Source organism: Orycteropus afer, unplaced genomic scaffold (assembly GCF_000298275.1).
Source record: "Orycteropus afer afer isolate SDZICR_OR568_19922 unplaced genomic scaffold, OryAfe1.0 scaffold00244, whole genome shotgun sequence".
Lineage (NCBI taxonomy): Eukaryota > Metazoa > Chordata > Mammalia > Tubulidentata > Orycteropodidae > Orycteropus > Orycteropus afer.
In genome coordinates, this window is record NW_006921831.1 from 1,330,775 (window position 1) to 1,346,969 (window position 16,195).

At 57.6% G+C, this 16,195-nt stretch overlaps 1 protein-coding gene across 1 annotated transcript in view; it reads right to left on the minus strand.

Moving 5' to 3' along the window:
• SHANK2 (SH3 and multiple ankyrin repeat domains 2) overlaps window positions 1–16,195 on the minus strand; it is a 626,142-nt gene that overhangs the window by 204,545 nt on the left and 405,402 nt on the right. Inside the window, exons 13-14 of the mRNA XM_007949326.1 lie at window positions 1,819–1,901; window positions 203–327 (exon numbers count right to left, since the gene is read on the minus strand). Of these exons, the coding sequence (XP_007947517.1) occupies window positions 203–327; window positions 1,819–1,901 (208 nt within the window). The remainder of the gene's footprint in view (window positions 1–202; window positions 328–1,818; window positions 1,902–16,195) is intronic.

Genomic DNA, 16,195 nt, shown 5'->3' on the forward strand with positions numbered 1-16,195 from the left:
CAGTACCACTTTCCTTCCTTCAAGAAGTATAACCAGGATCTCAAAGATGACCCCCTGCAGCGGGTGGGATATCAGCAACACGGTCCAGGGCAGCCTCCATGAGCACCGCCGTGCCTGCTTGAGGACCAAGGCCACAGACCTCCGACTGGGTGAGAGACGGCGCTCTCTACAAGCAGAAGGACATAAACACCTGTGCCCCTACCTCGATCAAGAAGTCCCCAGTCCTCAGACCGGCTTGCCAAGCCACCCCGCCTTCATCCACGGACTCCAGGTACTGCAGGGCCGGGAAAGCTGGTGTCGGCGTGAATTCTTCGATGGGTGTATCAGCTGGGAAGACAAGGAGCATCTGGTTACGAGCCTGGGAGATGTTCCCCACGTTGGCAGTCCCTGCCTCCCTCTAGGACCCTGGGGGGGGCTTGCGTGTCCCCTGTTGGAAATCAGGGGTGGGGTGAGGGTCCAGGCCGATGCTCTTTTGTGGAGGGCACGGTACTCAGTGCCCAGTTCCCCGCCTATTCCAGCCGTCCACCCTGGTGCCCGTCCTCCCCCTCGGCCCCTCTGCTGAGACTTGCTACATGCCTGTCATTTTCTTTCAGAGCGTCAGTGACGAAACGTTTTCGCTTCTAAAAATGGAAAGTCCTTCCCATGCCACACAGAGCCACAGAGACACCACAGGGAGCCACTTGCCACCCTGACATCTATGTAGAGGCACAGCCTAGAGGCCTCACTGGGAAGTCGGGTGACACAGAATGCCCACCCCCGGGTTAAGAGAGGACCCGGGCTGCAGTTGTGGAGTTGGAGTTGGCTTACGTGTTCTCGGTGGTTCAGGGGGCCACTCCGTGCCCAGTGTCCACAGGAGGGCCAGGCACTCCTCCATGGAGTCAGCCTTGGCTTCTGGGGCCCTGTGCCTGCCAAGTGCACCTCCAGGGCTAGCGAGGGGCTGCTCTTGGCCGTCATGGGAAGCCGGGGGTGGGTGGGGGGGCGGCACACACACCACACACACACACACGCACACGCAAAGCTCTGTCTCCTTTTCTTGTTCTCTCTGGACAGCTTCCTTCCAGGGACGCCTCAGTTTAAGGATGGTCCCAGAGGGCGGGGGCCACCCCAGCCTGGGCCCAGGCTCCCCAGCCGAGGCGGCAGAAGCACCGGAGGAAGCTTCCGCGTCCCGGCCCCACACGTGGGGACAGATGCTTCCTCTCCTGGGGACATGCCTGATGCCATTTTGTTTTCCTTCTGAAGGGAAGCCCCCAAGTTCAGGGCCGGTGATGGGGACGTTTCCACACATGGAACACAGCCCCAGAGCCTCCCACCACAGGCCAAGTACTGGATGTACTGCCAGCTGGGCCCGAGGCAGGGGGACCACCTCACCACACTGCCTTTGCAAAGTCACCTTACAGACGAGCTCACTGCTGCACTTGGAATCAAGTCCCCTCACGGAACGAGCAGTCTCCAGGTTCCTGGAACGCCGGCCCGGCCATGCCGGCATCTGAGACCCACAGCGCCGACTCCTGCTCTATTCTGGCTGGACTGAGCCACCAAATACCCATTGTCCCCATGGTTTAGCAGGAGAGGTGGGGGGAGGGAGAGCCAGAGCCATTCCGAGCCATCTCGAGCACAGAAAATTAAAGATATTCCTAACGGAAGCCCCGGCAATGTTCTCCGAGGAAGGCAGGATGCTGAAGAACATGGTTGTCTAGCAACCAAGTGCCCCCAGGAAAAATGCTTCTTTGCCAGTCGGGAGCATTCTCCGTATAGGCACATGCACACACACACACACACACACGCGTGAATGCACCCCGGCCGGGAGCACGGGCTTACCTTTTGCCCCGCGGAGCACGAATCCAAAGCCCTCATGGTCTTTCTTTTGCAGCACCACTGTCTTCTCCTCGATGATGCAGTCACTGTAAAGAGAATTGCGGGCACAGCGACCGTTACTGTGACCCACCATCATCACCGTGGCCGAGCCTCCTCCGGGGACGCTCATCATCCTAGCCAATTAATCAGCCCCGCTCGCCAGCAGCATGAGGACGGCCGGTGTCAGCACGGTGGCAGGAGGAGCGCCGGCGAGCGGGCTGGGCGAGCGGGGTGGCTCCGGGGACGGGAGGGGGCAAGCACGAGCAGGCAGCAAGGATCCTACGTGGTGCAGCGGCCGCCAGGAGTGGCCGAGGGCCCTGCTCACAGCATCCGGGGGCTGCAGGGACGCCGGGAGGACAGAAAGTAAGTGGCCCGCTGGCCAGGGTCGTCCGCAAGCCCCCTGGGCAGCCAAGTGCCATCAGCCGGCAGAGAAATGAGGCAGCATTTTCCTTCCTTCCTCCAGGGGGGTTAAGCAAATCCAAGCCTCTACTCCGCACGAGCGGGCGGAAGGCACCGGAGACGCAGAGCACTGTCATGCGTCCACCGCCCCCCTCTCTCCCATCCTATTGCATGTGGCATGCGGTGGAGCCCCCACAGTCATCTGACGGCCCGGCCCCACGTCATCCGCACCAAGGACCCCGGCCCGGGCTTGGGGCAGGCACGGGGGCCGGGCGGCTGGGGCTCCGTGTGCCTCTGTGCAGCTGCTGCTGCAGCGGATTTAGGGTGCAGGGGGTACAGGCGGCTCATCACCCAGCACCCCGTCTTGTTAGAGACCAAAGCTGCCAGGAGCAGCTTCCTCCTTGGGGCATGCTGAGCTCCCGAGGACAGGACAGAGGGCACGCAGGCCGCCCCCTTTGAGGCGACAATTTAAGGCCATTGGTGGCTTCTTAGCAGAGCACATATACATAGGTATACACACACACACACATACACATGCACATATATATATATATTTTAAAGAAACCCAAATGCTCCAACTTTGCCGCGGTGGCCTAAGCCCCCTCTGGGCTACAGGAGTGTTGCCTGGCCGTGCTGTCACTGCCCTAGAGGCAGGGGGACAGAAAGGGACTGCCAGCTGGCCTCAGCAGGGGCCGTGCAGTCTGCGTCCCTGACCCCGGACCGCAGGAGTGGGGGTGCAGGTGTTCCCAGGCTCTGCTGCAGCTGGAAGTCAATCGGGGCTGTGGCAGCCACCAAGGGGGAAGCAAGCTGGGGGGACAGGTGAGGGGAGGCCCCCAGGGCCCCAAGGGAGAAAGAGGCTCGGGTTCAGGAGAGAAGCTGCAGTGGGCCTTAAAGGACGCCAGCGGGTCTGGAGGGGAGGCCTGTGGCCGAGGACAGCACTTGAGGGGGGCAGACGCCACGAGACCGTGTCTCACGCAGGAAGGCCGGCCATTCAGCACTGGAGTGACCCCTCCTAGCTGCCGGCTGGGACCTCAAGCCCTTGGGGTTACTTATGACCACGGAAGGGTTGGCTCTGTAAAAGCTGGGGTGCCAGGGAGCAAGATGGAGGAGCAAGGACTGGGCCATGAGCGGGAGGCATGATGAAGGGCAGGCCAGCCAGGGGCTGAGGGGGTGATGCACCGAGGGTGCTGGTGGTCAGGCGGCCGGCCTTGGGGTGGAGGAGCGGGACAGACACTTAGGACAGGCCCAGAGAGCCCCAGACAGGCACAGGACTGGGCACGGCAGGAGTGCTCTTCCAGAGAAGGCTAGAGAGGCCCAGAGAGGCAGGAACTTGCTGGCATCCCACGGCCGGGTATGCCGGGCAGGGTGACCTTGTCTTCCAGGAAAAGGCCAGCACCCTAGGGACACCTACGAGGACAGCTGCTGACCAAGATGCTGGTCAGATGTGGTGTCTGGACTCAGAGACCACTTGCCATGGCCTCCAGGGAACTCGGCCTGACTGTGAGTCCCCTGGAGGACCTCCCACGGCCCCTCACCCTCCCCTGCCCTGGTCGCCAGTCAAGGCCGAGGCCTGAGATGGAGCCACACGGCCACCCGTTGTGGAGAAGGGGACTGTTCTCTGTAAGCCCACACGAGAACAAGGACCCGGGTGGAATGAGGCAACCCCACACTGTGAATGCGAAAGCTCAGGATCCACTCTTTCGACGGCTGCCAGGACCCAGGGACCACAGGATGCCTCGGGGGCTGGGGGATGCCAGGGTGCCATGGACTCTTTGTCTCTACCTGTCCCCAGACTCGGACCACAGGGTGAAACAGAGGCTGGGGGGAGCTGGGATGCCAAGGCCTGCGTCCACGGCCATCCTGGTGGGACACCACATCCTGTCTGTCATGCTGACCGCCTCCCCTCCACTTGGTCTCCCCCCGTCCTGCGCCCCCCCCTGCTCGTCCTCCCTCCACTCTCAGCTTCTCAGAGGGTGTGTGGCCTTGGCCTGGGCCCAGCTACCTGCTCCGTCCACTGGCCAAGGACAAGGACAGGCACTCAGAAGCCCTGGCCATCAGAGCCGGGGACCCTGCTCAGGCACCCCTGGGACCTGGCCCGAGACCCCACGACGGATGCTCACCCTGCAGGCCCCCACCCACCGCTGGCCACCCTCGCCCTCTCAGCTGGGTGGGCGGCCCACAGTCGGAGTCTGCTCCCCCCCCACGGGCAGACCCTGCCTGCCCTCCAGGCACGTGTTGCCTCTAGCTGGCCCCCAGCCCCCCCAATGCCCCGAAGCTCCTCAGGGCCAGAGTGTCTCCACAGGGGCTGAGTCGCTTCCTCTAGCTGTCCCTCTAACGAGGAGCTTGTGGGGACAGCGGGGCAGTGAGGGGTGCTGCAGTGGGGGAGGGTAGGAACATCAGAGTGAACTTGGTCCAAATTCCAGTTCTGCCATCATGCCCTCTGACCCCAAGGTCATGGCACTTGACCTTCCTGAGCCACGGATGCTGGCTCTGCAGCAAGCCGAGGCTGGGGCTGCGGAGCGTGAAGAGGAGGTGACGAGAAGGCCGCCCGTGGCCCTGAGCACTGTGCCTGGGCCCTGAAACCAGACCTGTGACCGTGTTAGTCTGACTCGCAATGACCGCGTGCTCCACGGGGTTTCCAGAAGCCCATCGTTAGTGCTGTCATCAAGGCACCCCCGGGTGGACTCGAACCTCCAACCCTTCAGTTAACTGCCGCGTGCTTAACCGTTTGCACCAACCAGGGTCTCTGGCGTTTCTCGAGCACGCCCCGTGTGCCAGGTGCTCAGCCCGAGCTAAGCCGTCCACGGTGAGCACTCGAGGGCTTGTCTGTTTGTGCCACAGGACTTGCCTAGTGACAGTCACCACTCATTTGCTAAGGAGCTCTGGTGGCACAGTGGTTAAAGCACTTGGCTGCTAACCAAAAGGCCTGCGTTTGAACACCACAGCTGCTATACAGAAGAAAGATGCGGCAGTCTGCTTCCGTAAAGACTGACAGCCTTGGAGACCCTGTAGGCAGTTCCACTCTGTCCTCTAGGGGCGCTGTGGGTCAGAATCGACTTGACAGCCGTGGTGTGGTTTGGGGTTTACTCATTTGCTGGCGCTGCCCTCCCCTGACTTCCTCTCTTCCTTCACTAAGACTATGATTTGATTTGCGACCACCCAAGCTGATGGAGGGAGCTCTGGTGGCATAGTGCTTAAGGCACTTGACTGCTAACCAGAAGGCTGCCGGTTCAAACCCACCAGCCACTTCTTGAAAGGAAGACTGGGCAATCTACTTCCGCAGAGATACCGCCTTGGAAACGCAAGGAGGGTCATTGTAAGTCGGATCCACTTGACTGCAGTGAGTTTTTGTTTTAAGCTGATGGAGCCAGTCCTCTGTCCCTTCTCTAAACCTGCACAGCATTTCCTGACTCACCAATGAACCTTCTCACCCCTCCTGGGACCATACCACTCTCTTGCCCTAAAGCCTCATGTCTCCATCCATTTACTGACTATCTGTCTCGATGTTAAAAGGGATGGGTTTTGCCTTATTGTTCCCGTGTTAGCTCAGAATCTAAACAGGATTCTTGGCCATGTCTAACCCATCTCACTCTGTCCACAGACAGACCTGGGTTTGAACCCCAACACTTGCACCTACCAGCTTAGCTCCTCAGAGCCTAACTTCTGCCCCCTACAAATGGGGCCACTGATCCCTGCCCTGTAGGGTTTGAAGACACCTAGGCGGTGCAAACAGTGTTCACCCAACTGACGTAAAGTCAGTAGCTTGAACCCACTCTGCAGCGAGTGCCATGGTGGAAATGTCTGGCAAACTGCCCCTGAAAGGGCACAGCCAAGGAAATTCTACGGCCGACAGTCCTACTCTGCACGCAAGCGGCTGCCTTGAGTGGGAATCGACCCCACAGCAGTGGGTTTGGTCTTTGGTTTTGTCTGGCAGCCCACGCTGTGACAGTAACGAGTGTTCAGAAACCAAAGCCTCTCGCTTCCCCAAACAGCCGTGGCCACTGTCAGCCCAGTCCTTCCCATGCTGCCTGCTCTGGGCTCTGCAGTTCTCCCCACCCCTTGATGCTCTGAACTTGACCCGTGTCTGACTCCCATCTCAGACACTGGCCACTGTGACCCCTCGCTGCCATCTGAGAGTGATGCTCCGTTTGTCTGCGCCGCCCTTCCCAGCACTGGTCAGCTCCCCAGCCTCTGCACTCTGGGTGCCTGGCTAGCGGGAATGCCCATTCTCTTATCTCCTGGAACCCTGCCATCCTGTGGGACTCTTCTGACTGCCATCCTGCCAAATGACCACGTGTCCGAAGTATGATCATGGGCCCTGCGGAGCAAATGCCACAGTCCGTCCCGTTCCTGTCTGGCTCTCCCTACCCGACACACGCCTGTTCTTCGTAGGGTGCAATCTATGCTGCTGGGTGTTTTAGGGTGCAGTCTGTCCTCGATTTCCAGTGGGATTTCATTCCAGTCCCGTCGTAGCTGGCTCTGCCATAAGTCGAATACCTCATTTTTTCCCATTTGGGTTACTGTCTTTTCTCATCAGTGTCTTGATAAACCTGCTTTGTCTTTTACACAGAACTGTACAGACTGTGATGACACCAGCAAGCTGCAGGCCACAACACTGTGTGCTACACACACTACTACTGGGAAGATGGACAGGGGACAAACAGGATAGTCACAAGTGCGGTCTGTCACGATGGCAATCCATGGTTAAGTCGGGGACTTCCTGTGCCTGGATGGGCCCCCAGTCCCCTCGGTCTCCTGTGGCACTTTCCACCTGCAGCAGGAGCTATGGAGGGTGGAGGTGGCGGGCAGCCAGCTCGGCCAAGCACAGTTGAGCAGGCTGCGCACAGACCCGCCACAGAGGGTGCCTGTGGCATCGTGGTCACTGTTCTCAGAGGCTGAGTCGATTCATCACAACCCGTGTGGCAGACGAGAGCTGCCCCGCAGGGCAGCCATATCTTTCATCTTCATGGAACTGGATCACCAGGTCTCTGTCTCCTGGGGCTGAGGGGTGGCTTCAAGCCACCAACATTTCAGTTAGCAGCTGCGCGCTCCACCACTGTGCCACCAGGGCTCCTTACAGCCGTCATAAACCCCAAACCAAACTCGCTGTCCTCAAGCCAATTCCAACTCACAGCGACCTCTGGGACTGACCAGAACTGCCCCACAGGGTGTCTCAGGCTGTAATCTTGATGGAAGCACACAGTCCCCCTCTCTTTTCTCTGGAGCCATGAGGTGGGTTTGAACTGCTGACCTTTCAGTCATCAGCTGAGCATCTGCCACCAGGGCCCTCGTGGCCATCCTGGACTTTCCATTTATGATGGCACTTTCCCCGCAGACGGAGCACATGGCACCCTTTTCTAGCTCATACGTCCCGAGGAGAACGCAGTTTTCCTCCACGCATGGCGGTCTGGCGGCAGAGCTCTCGCCTTCCATGAAACCCGACCTGAGACTGAGCTTCCATCCCCCCCCCAGGACGCCTCACGCTCAGCCGCACCCATCCATCTGTGGGGGCTACGTGTCGCCATGCTGCTGGTTTCAGAGACGCTTTCAGACTCAGATGGACTAGGAAGAAAGGTCTGGAGACCCGCTGCTGAAACCAGGCCCTGAAAACCCTGGATGACAATGGTCCAACCCACAAGGAGCGTGGGGTTGACACACAGTTGCATGCTATTTTGTCCCACTGTGCATGGGGCCACCACGTGTCAGCGGCTGACTCGATGACACCCAACTACCACCACCGCCACACATCTACTAAGGAGGCCGCTGAGCAGACAGAGTCAGAACGCATTAGGGGTCATGAGGATGAGCTGGGGCATGAGATGATCCCTTCCTGGGAGTGCCCAGCAGGTGCCAACAAGTTCACTGGTATGTCATGGACCACATCAATGCTGAAAAGCGTGGCTCCATGTCAAAGGACCCCTGGGGGCCACACAGTAGAGATTGTTAAAGGTTTTTATGTTCTTTTGATCAAATATTCTATAGAAGAATCCTGATCAAAAGGGGGGAAAATCATGAAACAGAATTAAAAATTCTCATGGAATCCAGATATTCTGCAGCCATTGAGGCTGGGTGAGCCCTTGAACTTCTGCCCAGAGATAATCTTTAAATTTTAAACCGAAACTATCTCCTGAAGTCTTCTTTGAATTAAAAAATATTTAATTTCAATTAGTAAAGTATGTCTGTTTTGAGCACTGGGCTTTTTAAAAGATTTATCTACATGAGATCAAATTGACAATGGCAATTGAAGGGGCTGGGAGGAGCTGGGGGCAGTGAGTTAAGACGATGGTGCAGCAACGTGGACAAGGGCATGAGGATGATGGCCCACCTTGAAGCATGTGCCCAGTTCACTGATTGAACGTGTAGACACCATTGAAACGGTGTGGTGTAGTAAATTACTTAGTGTGGCTTTTCTACCCATAAGTCTTTGTAAACTCCAAGGTGGGAACTGCTATTAGCAACTGTGGAGATCCTGATTGCTAAAGTCGCCCACCTGGGTTATTTCTGTTGGGCATGGCACAATACAATGTTCTGGGAGGTTCCCACTCTCTCTCAGTGCTTAGAGTTCTGATACTATGATTGGCTAGTTTGACCACTCTGCCGGGCTCAAAAGGAGACCTCCTAGGGGCAGAACTCTCTCTGACTGCTGGTTGAGGAAGACCTGCTGCTGAAAGAGACACAGGCTCCTGAAAGAAACACGTGGTGCTGGGAAAGAGAAGCAAGAGACACGCATTGCTGAGTGAGACACCAAGGGACCAGCACTGCTGGGAAAGAGACTATGAGAGACTGTTGGCTGAGGGACGGTGGGCTCGGAGAGAGACTGAGCATTTTTCCTGAACTTGAATTGTAGCCTGTGGTGCTTCCCTAATAAACCCCATAATCTGTGAGTTCTGTGTGGCCACTGCAGTGAATTATCGAACCCAGGAGAGAGGTGGTGGGTGCTTTGGGAGGAATGGTTGGTTAAAGGGCTGGAGGGAGGCAGCATGTCTGGCCTTGCAGGAATAGGCCTTGGGCTATTGATGGTGATCCTGTCTTCCTCGTGTGGGATTAGAGGAGGTCAGAACACATGGCCTCCTTGCCGTTTTTGCAAACGGGCTATCTTTGGTTGTGGAAACTTTCACCAAAACAGAAAAAAAAAGGTTACCACATTCTCACTCATCCCACAGTCCCACTGTGGGCCACATTAAAGACCTTACTGTGTACACTTGGAGCTAGTGAGGGTGGTGGGACATCAGGGAGTGCCCTGAGCAAGTCCTTAATCCACTGGCCAGCCTAAGGATGTCCCTGGAGGCTGCCTCAAAGGACTCCAGTGGCCACACATCAGCTGCTGTTCACCTGTGTCCCTGGGTTCACTGCTTCCCAACAAGGGGCCATGACAAGCCTTTAGGGACCTCTAGGTTTCCTGGGCTCTGAGAGGTGGCAGGTGCCAGTGCTGACAGCTGGTGTTTGGAATCTGCCAGTCACTCAACAAGCCCCACTGGCAGCAGAGCCTGGTCCTGGAGGAGGTGTGAGCATGGAGCCACAGGAAGCCAGGCCGGGCCGGCAGAGGTGTGTCTGCCCCGTCACACGCACAGGCCACCACCCCGGCGTCTGAACACGTGGGCTGTGGGGTGGACCAGACGTCCCACCCAGAGCTCTGGGGCTCCTGTTGAGAGGCTGACCCCGTCGAACGAAGCAGCTTCGCTTCACTTCTTCCTTGCTGAACTGCGGCTGGGTTTTGGCCTAGGACTAAAGCTTTTGGGGCCAATGATTAAGATGCAGGGGTATCAGCATATTCAACCCCTACTGAACTAAGTGTCAGGTGATGGACGGGATGCTTGGCATTTAGTCGGGAACAAACCATACCCAGGCTTGGTCTTACCAAGATGCCCGGGACAGGTGGTAGAACTGAGTCCTCCTAGAAGATGGGCCCTCGCCCTCACCCCTGGGACCTGTGCACGTGGCCTTGTCTGGAGATGTTCGCAGATGTGAGGAGCTAAGGAGCTGAGACTCGGTCCTGCCTCGGCGGGACCACAGCATGCCTGCGACCTGGAAAATACCGTATCGGCTCCCAGATCCAGAGAGCAGACAGACGCATCACGGTTACTAGGTAACCAATTGAATGTCGCTGAGGTCTAATGCTGGGCACCATTACCACTCGCTCCGTTAGTCCCCATAAGCATCCCATTTTGTGTGGAAACCACTCCGAGCCCCATCTCTGCAGTCCGAGAGTTCCTGGGGTGCCTGGTGACTGCTGAGTGGCCCCAGAGGCTGGCTGAGAATATGAGTTACTCACAGGCAAATGGGATCAAAGGCAACATTAAAAACCCATGTCAGAACATTTTTATGGAACGAAGGTGTATTTAACGGGGAATGTGGGTGTGTGGGGGGGTCCCTGGGTGGCACGGATGGTGAAATGCTCAGTTGCTAGCTGAAAGACAGGAGCCCACCCACAGGTGCCTCAGGAGAGAGGCCTGGCACCCCACTTTGGACAAATCGGCCATGGCAAACCCCACTGGGACACAAATCAGTTAACACACACCCATCTTCACAGCGGCACTAGTCACAACAGCAAAGAGATGGAAACAACCTGAGTGTCCGTCAGCAGATGACTGGATAACCACACTGTGGTGCATACACCCAACGGAGTACTATGCAACCCTAAAGGATAATGAAGAATCTATGAATCACCTCCTAATGAGGATGGGAGGACACTGTGCTCAGTGAAATAGGTCAGTCACAGAAGGACACATACCCTGAGTCCATTTTTATAAAAAGTCAAAAACAAAACCAAAACCATACTCACTGCCACTGAGTTGGATCTGACTCGTAGCCACCCCTCCTTGGGTTTCAAAGGCAGTATCACTATGGAATAGATTGCCCAATCTTCCTTCTGAGGAGTGGCTGGTGGGAGTCAACTGCCAGCCTTCTGGTTAGCAGTCACATGCCTTAGGCATTATGCCACCAGAGCTCCCAATAAAAAGTCAAGGGAAGGTTTACACCTGGAAGGAAACTGTGTTGGTTACCAGGGAAGGGAGAGGAGGAGAGGGAACACTGCTAGATCAGTAGACACAAGCATTGACTTGGTGAGTGGCCAACACATAGCACTAAGGAAAAGGAAGCCACGGAGGGGTACACAAGAGATACGGACAACAAAGGTCAACCCTTTCACACATACAGTACTGCGTTGTCAGTGATAACGACCGTTCATCTACGGGGAAACAGATGGGTAGGCAGGCTGAATGATCAGGTATGACCAGGCAGAAGGGAGCATACCCATGACCATACAGAAGGCTGGCAGCCGACAGTTACACATACGTGTTTGTATGTGCTGTGAGAATGCCCATATTGACAGCACATAACACCACCAACACTGGTCTGAGAGAGACTGGTGAAACCCCTGAGACTATGGCCCCTAATTACTCTTCAGCCCTGGAATTGAACTCACTCCTTTGGCTTAACTTTCAGCCAAACAACAGCCAGGCCTGCGAGGGGAACAGTTACACCAGGGAGGTGCGTTCCTTAGAACAGTCAACCGTGGGACATCAGAAGGGCGGCGCTGGTACAGGGGGACAGTTCGGGGTCAGGAATGCTTAGAGAGGGGGGACACAGGGAAAAGGCTACCACAGCGAGGAAGTGGGAAGAGAGCTGTTACACCGTGGGGATCGCAAGCAATGTCACGAAGCCAAACGTGCATAAACTGTTAAACAGAAAATGAATGTGCTCTGCAAACTTTCCCCCAGATCACAGTAAGAAGTAAAACAGAAGACAGAGAACCCTGTGGGCACAGGTTCGCTCTGACACACGGGCCCGGTGAGTCAGAGTCACCTCAGCCATGCCGGCGGGAGGGGAGCATGTGCCATCAGGACCGACGCCTCTGGAACTTGGGGTGCAAGGACCATGGGAGCTGTTCTAAGGTGGCTCAGGAAGGTGGGGTGGTGGTTCCCGGGGAGACCCTGTGAGGGCTGGTCTCCCGGAAGAGGGACTGGCGTGCTTACTACCCCAAAAAGCTCCCTCCGGAGCAGCTGGGGGCAGGCGGAGGGAGACCCTCCTTCTCAGGGCAGGGCCACGGTGCTCCGGAGAAGCCTCCAAGTCACTGTCCAAGTCAAGGCATTTCAGTGACAGTCTGACGGAGCAGGAACTGGAACACTATTAGAAAGAGGAGCCTCCAGGGACCGGGCAGGCAGCCTGTCCTAGAAATTTCTGGGCTCTGCCAATCCCAAGGACGAGGCTCGGCAGTCGGCAGCTCTTCCGCGGAGGGTGGGGGGAGCCCAACAGGTGTCCCACTCGGCACAGATGCCAGCGAGAGCCCTCTGGCCAAGGGCACGGGCAGGCAGCCCAGCTCACCACATGCGCAGGGCTGGCTGCAGCAAGGGACGGAGGGTGGCTGGCGGGCGGGCAGGGCACGCCATGTCCCGGGTCACCTGTCACCTGCTGAGCAGGGAGCCTGCTACATCCGTTTCCTGCTTCCTGGCAGGCACAGGACTGGTGCCTCCTCTCTCTTCCCTCTGCTGGACATGCAGACCTGCCCTAAGTCACCACGAACATCAGCCACAAGGGCACAGGCCATCCTGGGGAGCTGATGTTGGCTCGTGCTCGGAGATGACGGACGTGGCTCACTCTTTCACAGATTACACCCCCAGTTCCCGGAAGCCTATCAGCTGGCTGGGTGCAGGGGCAGCATAACACATGTTAGCAGTGACCTGGGGTCTCCCCTGGCCCCCAAATCCCTGCCCACAGATGTGGACTCAGACAGACACCGTCTAAGGCAGCGATTGCAAACGTGCCCCTTCTGGCGCTTCTGATAGCCGCTGTCCCCTCATTGCTAAGATGGTCAATGTGGACTTTTCTCCCAGTAGAAACAATGACATGCAAAGAACTCAACTCAGATGAAATGGACCCCTTCTCTGCATCCAATCACCCAAGAGCATTACCTAAGTACCCGAGGTGTGCCACCTGCCAAGATCAGCTGGTGGGGAAGGCACAGACGCAGCTGAAATGCCTTCAGAAACCCGATGGTGGCAACGATCCCCCCCACTGAGACGAACAGGAACGGGGTCAATGAAACATGGACTTGGAACCTGAGAGGACACGATGGGGACCCACCTAACGTGCTCTGTGACCCTGGTCAAGTTACTGAACCTATCTGGCATTAGCCACAGCCTTGGCGGGTCACAGTGGGCTGCGGTTAGCTACCATCAGCCTGGTCCCTGGCTCGTGACGACCCCACGCAGTCCAGCCCCTCCCGGTCCCCGTGATCGGCTGGGGGTCGGGTGGCCCTGGGACCCGTGGGCTCTCACTGGCCGATCTGGGGTAGGTCTGCAGGCCTTTCCTCCTGGTCTGCTTCAGTCGGGAAGCTCCGCTGACACATGTTCAGCATCACAGCCACACGCAGGGTCCACTGATGGGACAGGGGGTGGGCGCTCTCAAGGTGCAGTGGCCGGGAATTGAACCCGGGTCGCCACATGGAAGGTGGACTCCTCTCACTGCACGTCAAGAGTTCCAAAGGGCCGGTGCAGACGCTGCTTCCCAGCGGCTGAGGAGGCTCTGCGTACCACCGAGGATGTACCTCACGCACCCGGAATCTGAGGCGTCCCACAAACACGAGAGAGGAGCGGGAGGATTTGCTTTAAATCATCCAGTGTGCATTTGCTGAATACACTGTGGAATGAGACCACAGATCAATAAGAAAGATGTAACAAGAAAGTTCCCAAGTGCTCAGAAATCCAACCAACCAACTGTAAATAAGCCACAGGCCAAAGAAGTCAGCATACAATGCTGCTTCGGGCCACACGGTCCTAGGGTAGCATCGATCCAGAGACGGGGGCGCAGGTCCCACCGTGTCTGCAGCGCACGTTTGCAGCTGACGCAGACAGGTCTGAGCGAGCAAGCTTCTCTCCGCACGCGGCGCTCCCACTGCCCGGGGTTCTGACTCTGCGTCTCCATCTCTGCCCCCAACCTCTCTGTCCACCTCCGCCCTCCTCAGGTCCCTGACCACGGCTCTTCTCCGCTTTGCTCTGCCCTGCCCTTCCTCCGCCCCACTCTCCGTCCCTTTTCTCTGTGTGCCTTTTCTGTTTCTGTCTGTGCATCCTTCCCGTCCTGTCTCCCTCTCTGCGTCCTCTCCCTCCTCTCGTTTCTCTCTAATTCTCATCCTTCCCACTTCCCGGCCTTCCCGGCCTGCTCGTCGTCTCTTTTCCCTCCTGCCTCCCCCACCCCTTCATCAGGCACTGTGTTGGACTGTGGTGGTCTGTAAGGTGCTGGGGTGCTGCAGGCTATGCCACCAATATTTCAAATACTAGCCGGGTCACCCCTGGTGGACAGCTCTCAGTGGAGCAGCCAGGCTGAGAGACCAGGAAGAAAAGCCTGGTGATCCCTTTCTGAAAATCAGGCGGGGAAAACCCTGTGGGGCTCAACAGCATATCATCTGCTGTGGTGCTGGGAGCTGGGCCCAGGCTGGAAGGCCCTCAGAGCCACAGTGACACGGCCCCACGCTGCCTTCTGTTGTGCATGGGGTCGCCCTGATGGCGCTGACAACACCTCCCCTAGACTGTTCCCTTCTTGCATCCTTAGCGCCCTCTCTCTGCCCCTCTGCAGGCTTTCCCCCAGCCCCCACCTTGCCTTTACTCTAAGCCGCAGGTGGTCCTTCCAGCCCACTGCCCAAGAGGGCTCTGCCTTGGGCAAGGAAGCCTGCATCTGTACTAACCCTGCTCACCAACAGCAGTTTGGGGTCGGCCACCCAAGCCGTCCTCCAGGCTGGTGGACAGAGATCCTGGAAGTCAAAGATGCCCAAGGGGAGAGGGCGGCCTAGACCACATGGCCCAGCCCCTGCAGGGCAGGCCAGCCCTGAAAGCTGGCCCATGACTCCGAACCGAATGTTCTTAAAAACAAGAGCCAAGGAACAGTCGGCTGCCTGGCACCCTGCTGCAAGTGCCAGAAGGGGCTGCGGTGACTTTTTCTTCCTTCGCTAATTAAACGCCAGGCCGGGCCTGCCCATCTGTCAGTCTCAATGCATGCACATGACGACCGGTCTCAGCGGCTGCGGGACAGGCTGTGGGGGTCTCTCGCAGGGCCGGCTCCCACAGCCTTCCAGGATGCGGTGGACACCTGCACAGCAAGGAAACCGGAAGTGTTTCCTTCCCACGGGAATCACAGCTGGCATGAGGGGCTTCGGTTGGTCCACTGAGCCTGGGGCTTGGCAAGAGGTGGAGGGCTCAGCCCAGGCCTACAGCCCCTGATTGGGTCTACCTGCCCAGGTAAGCAACCCCGGCCAGGCCCTGCCCCCAGGAGAAGATGTGACCTAGCTCCCACCCAGCCTGGGCAGCCGCCATTACCCAAACCCCTGCTGCTGACAAGCCCTTGCTCCTGCTGAGCCTGCCCGCCTCACGGCGCCCCCATGTGGGTCAGAGCAGCAGTGAACCCACGGGGCTGTCAGCAGCTGAATTTTCAGACGTGGGTCACCAGGCCTTTCCTCTGTGGTGCTGTGGGGTGGACCTGCACCTCCAACCTTCCCGTTAGCGGCCGGAGCAAACTACGTGCACCGCACAGGATGCTCCTGCAGCAAAGGGTCCCCAGAGTGCGTTCTGTCCCAAGTGTTGATTCAGTCCTGAAAGGTGCGGTTGTGACAGCAGCCGAAACTACGAAGGGGACATTTTTCCACGTGAAGCACTTTTACAGGTGCTTTGAAAAGGGCTCGGGAAATGTTCTAGATCAGGGGTCGGCAGAGCTCCCCTGTGAAGTGACACAGTAAAGTTTGTGGGCTTGGCAGGCCACGTGGCTCCAGTTGCGAACACCCAACCCACAGGCCGACTGTGTAAACAAATGGCTGTGCTATGTGCCAATAAAACTTTATCAACGCAGGCAGGGGCTGGGTGGGGCCTGTGGCTGTAGTCTGCAGCATGTCTTCTACAGACATTCCAACTGACATAAATCAGACAAGAACATGTGTCTCCAAAGACACCACATGCTA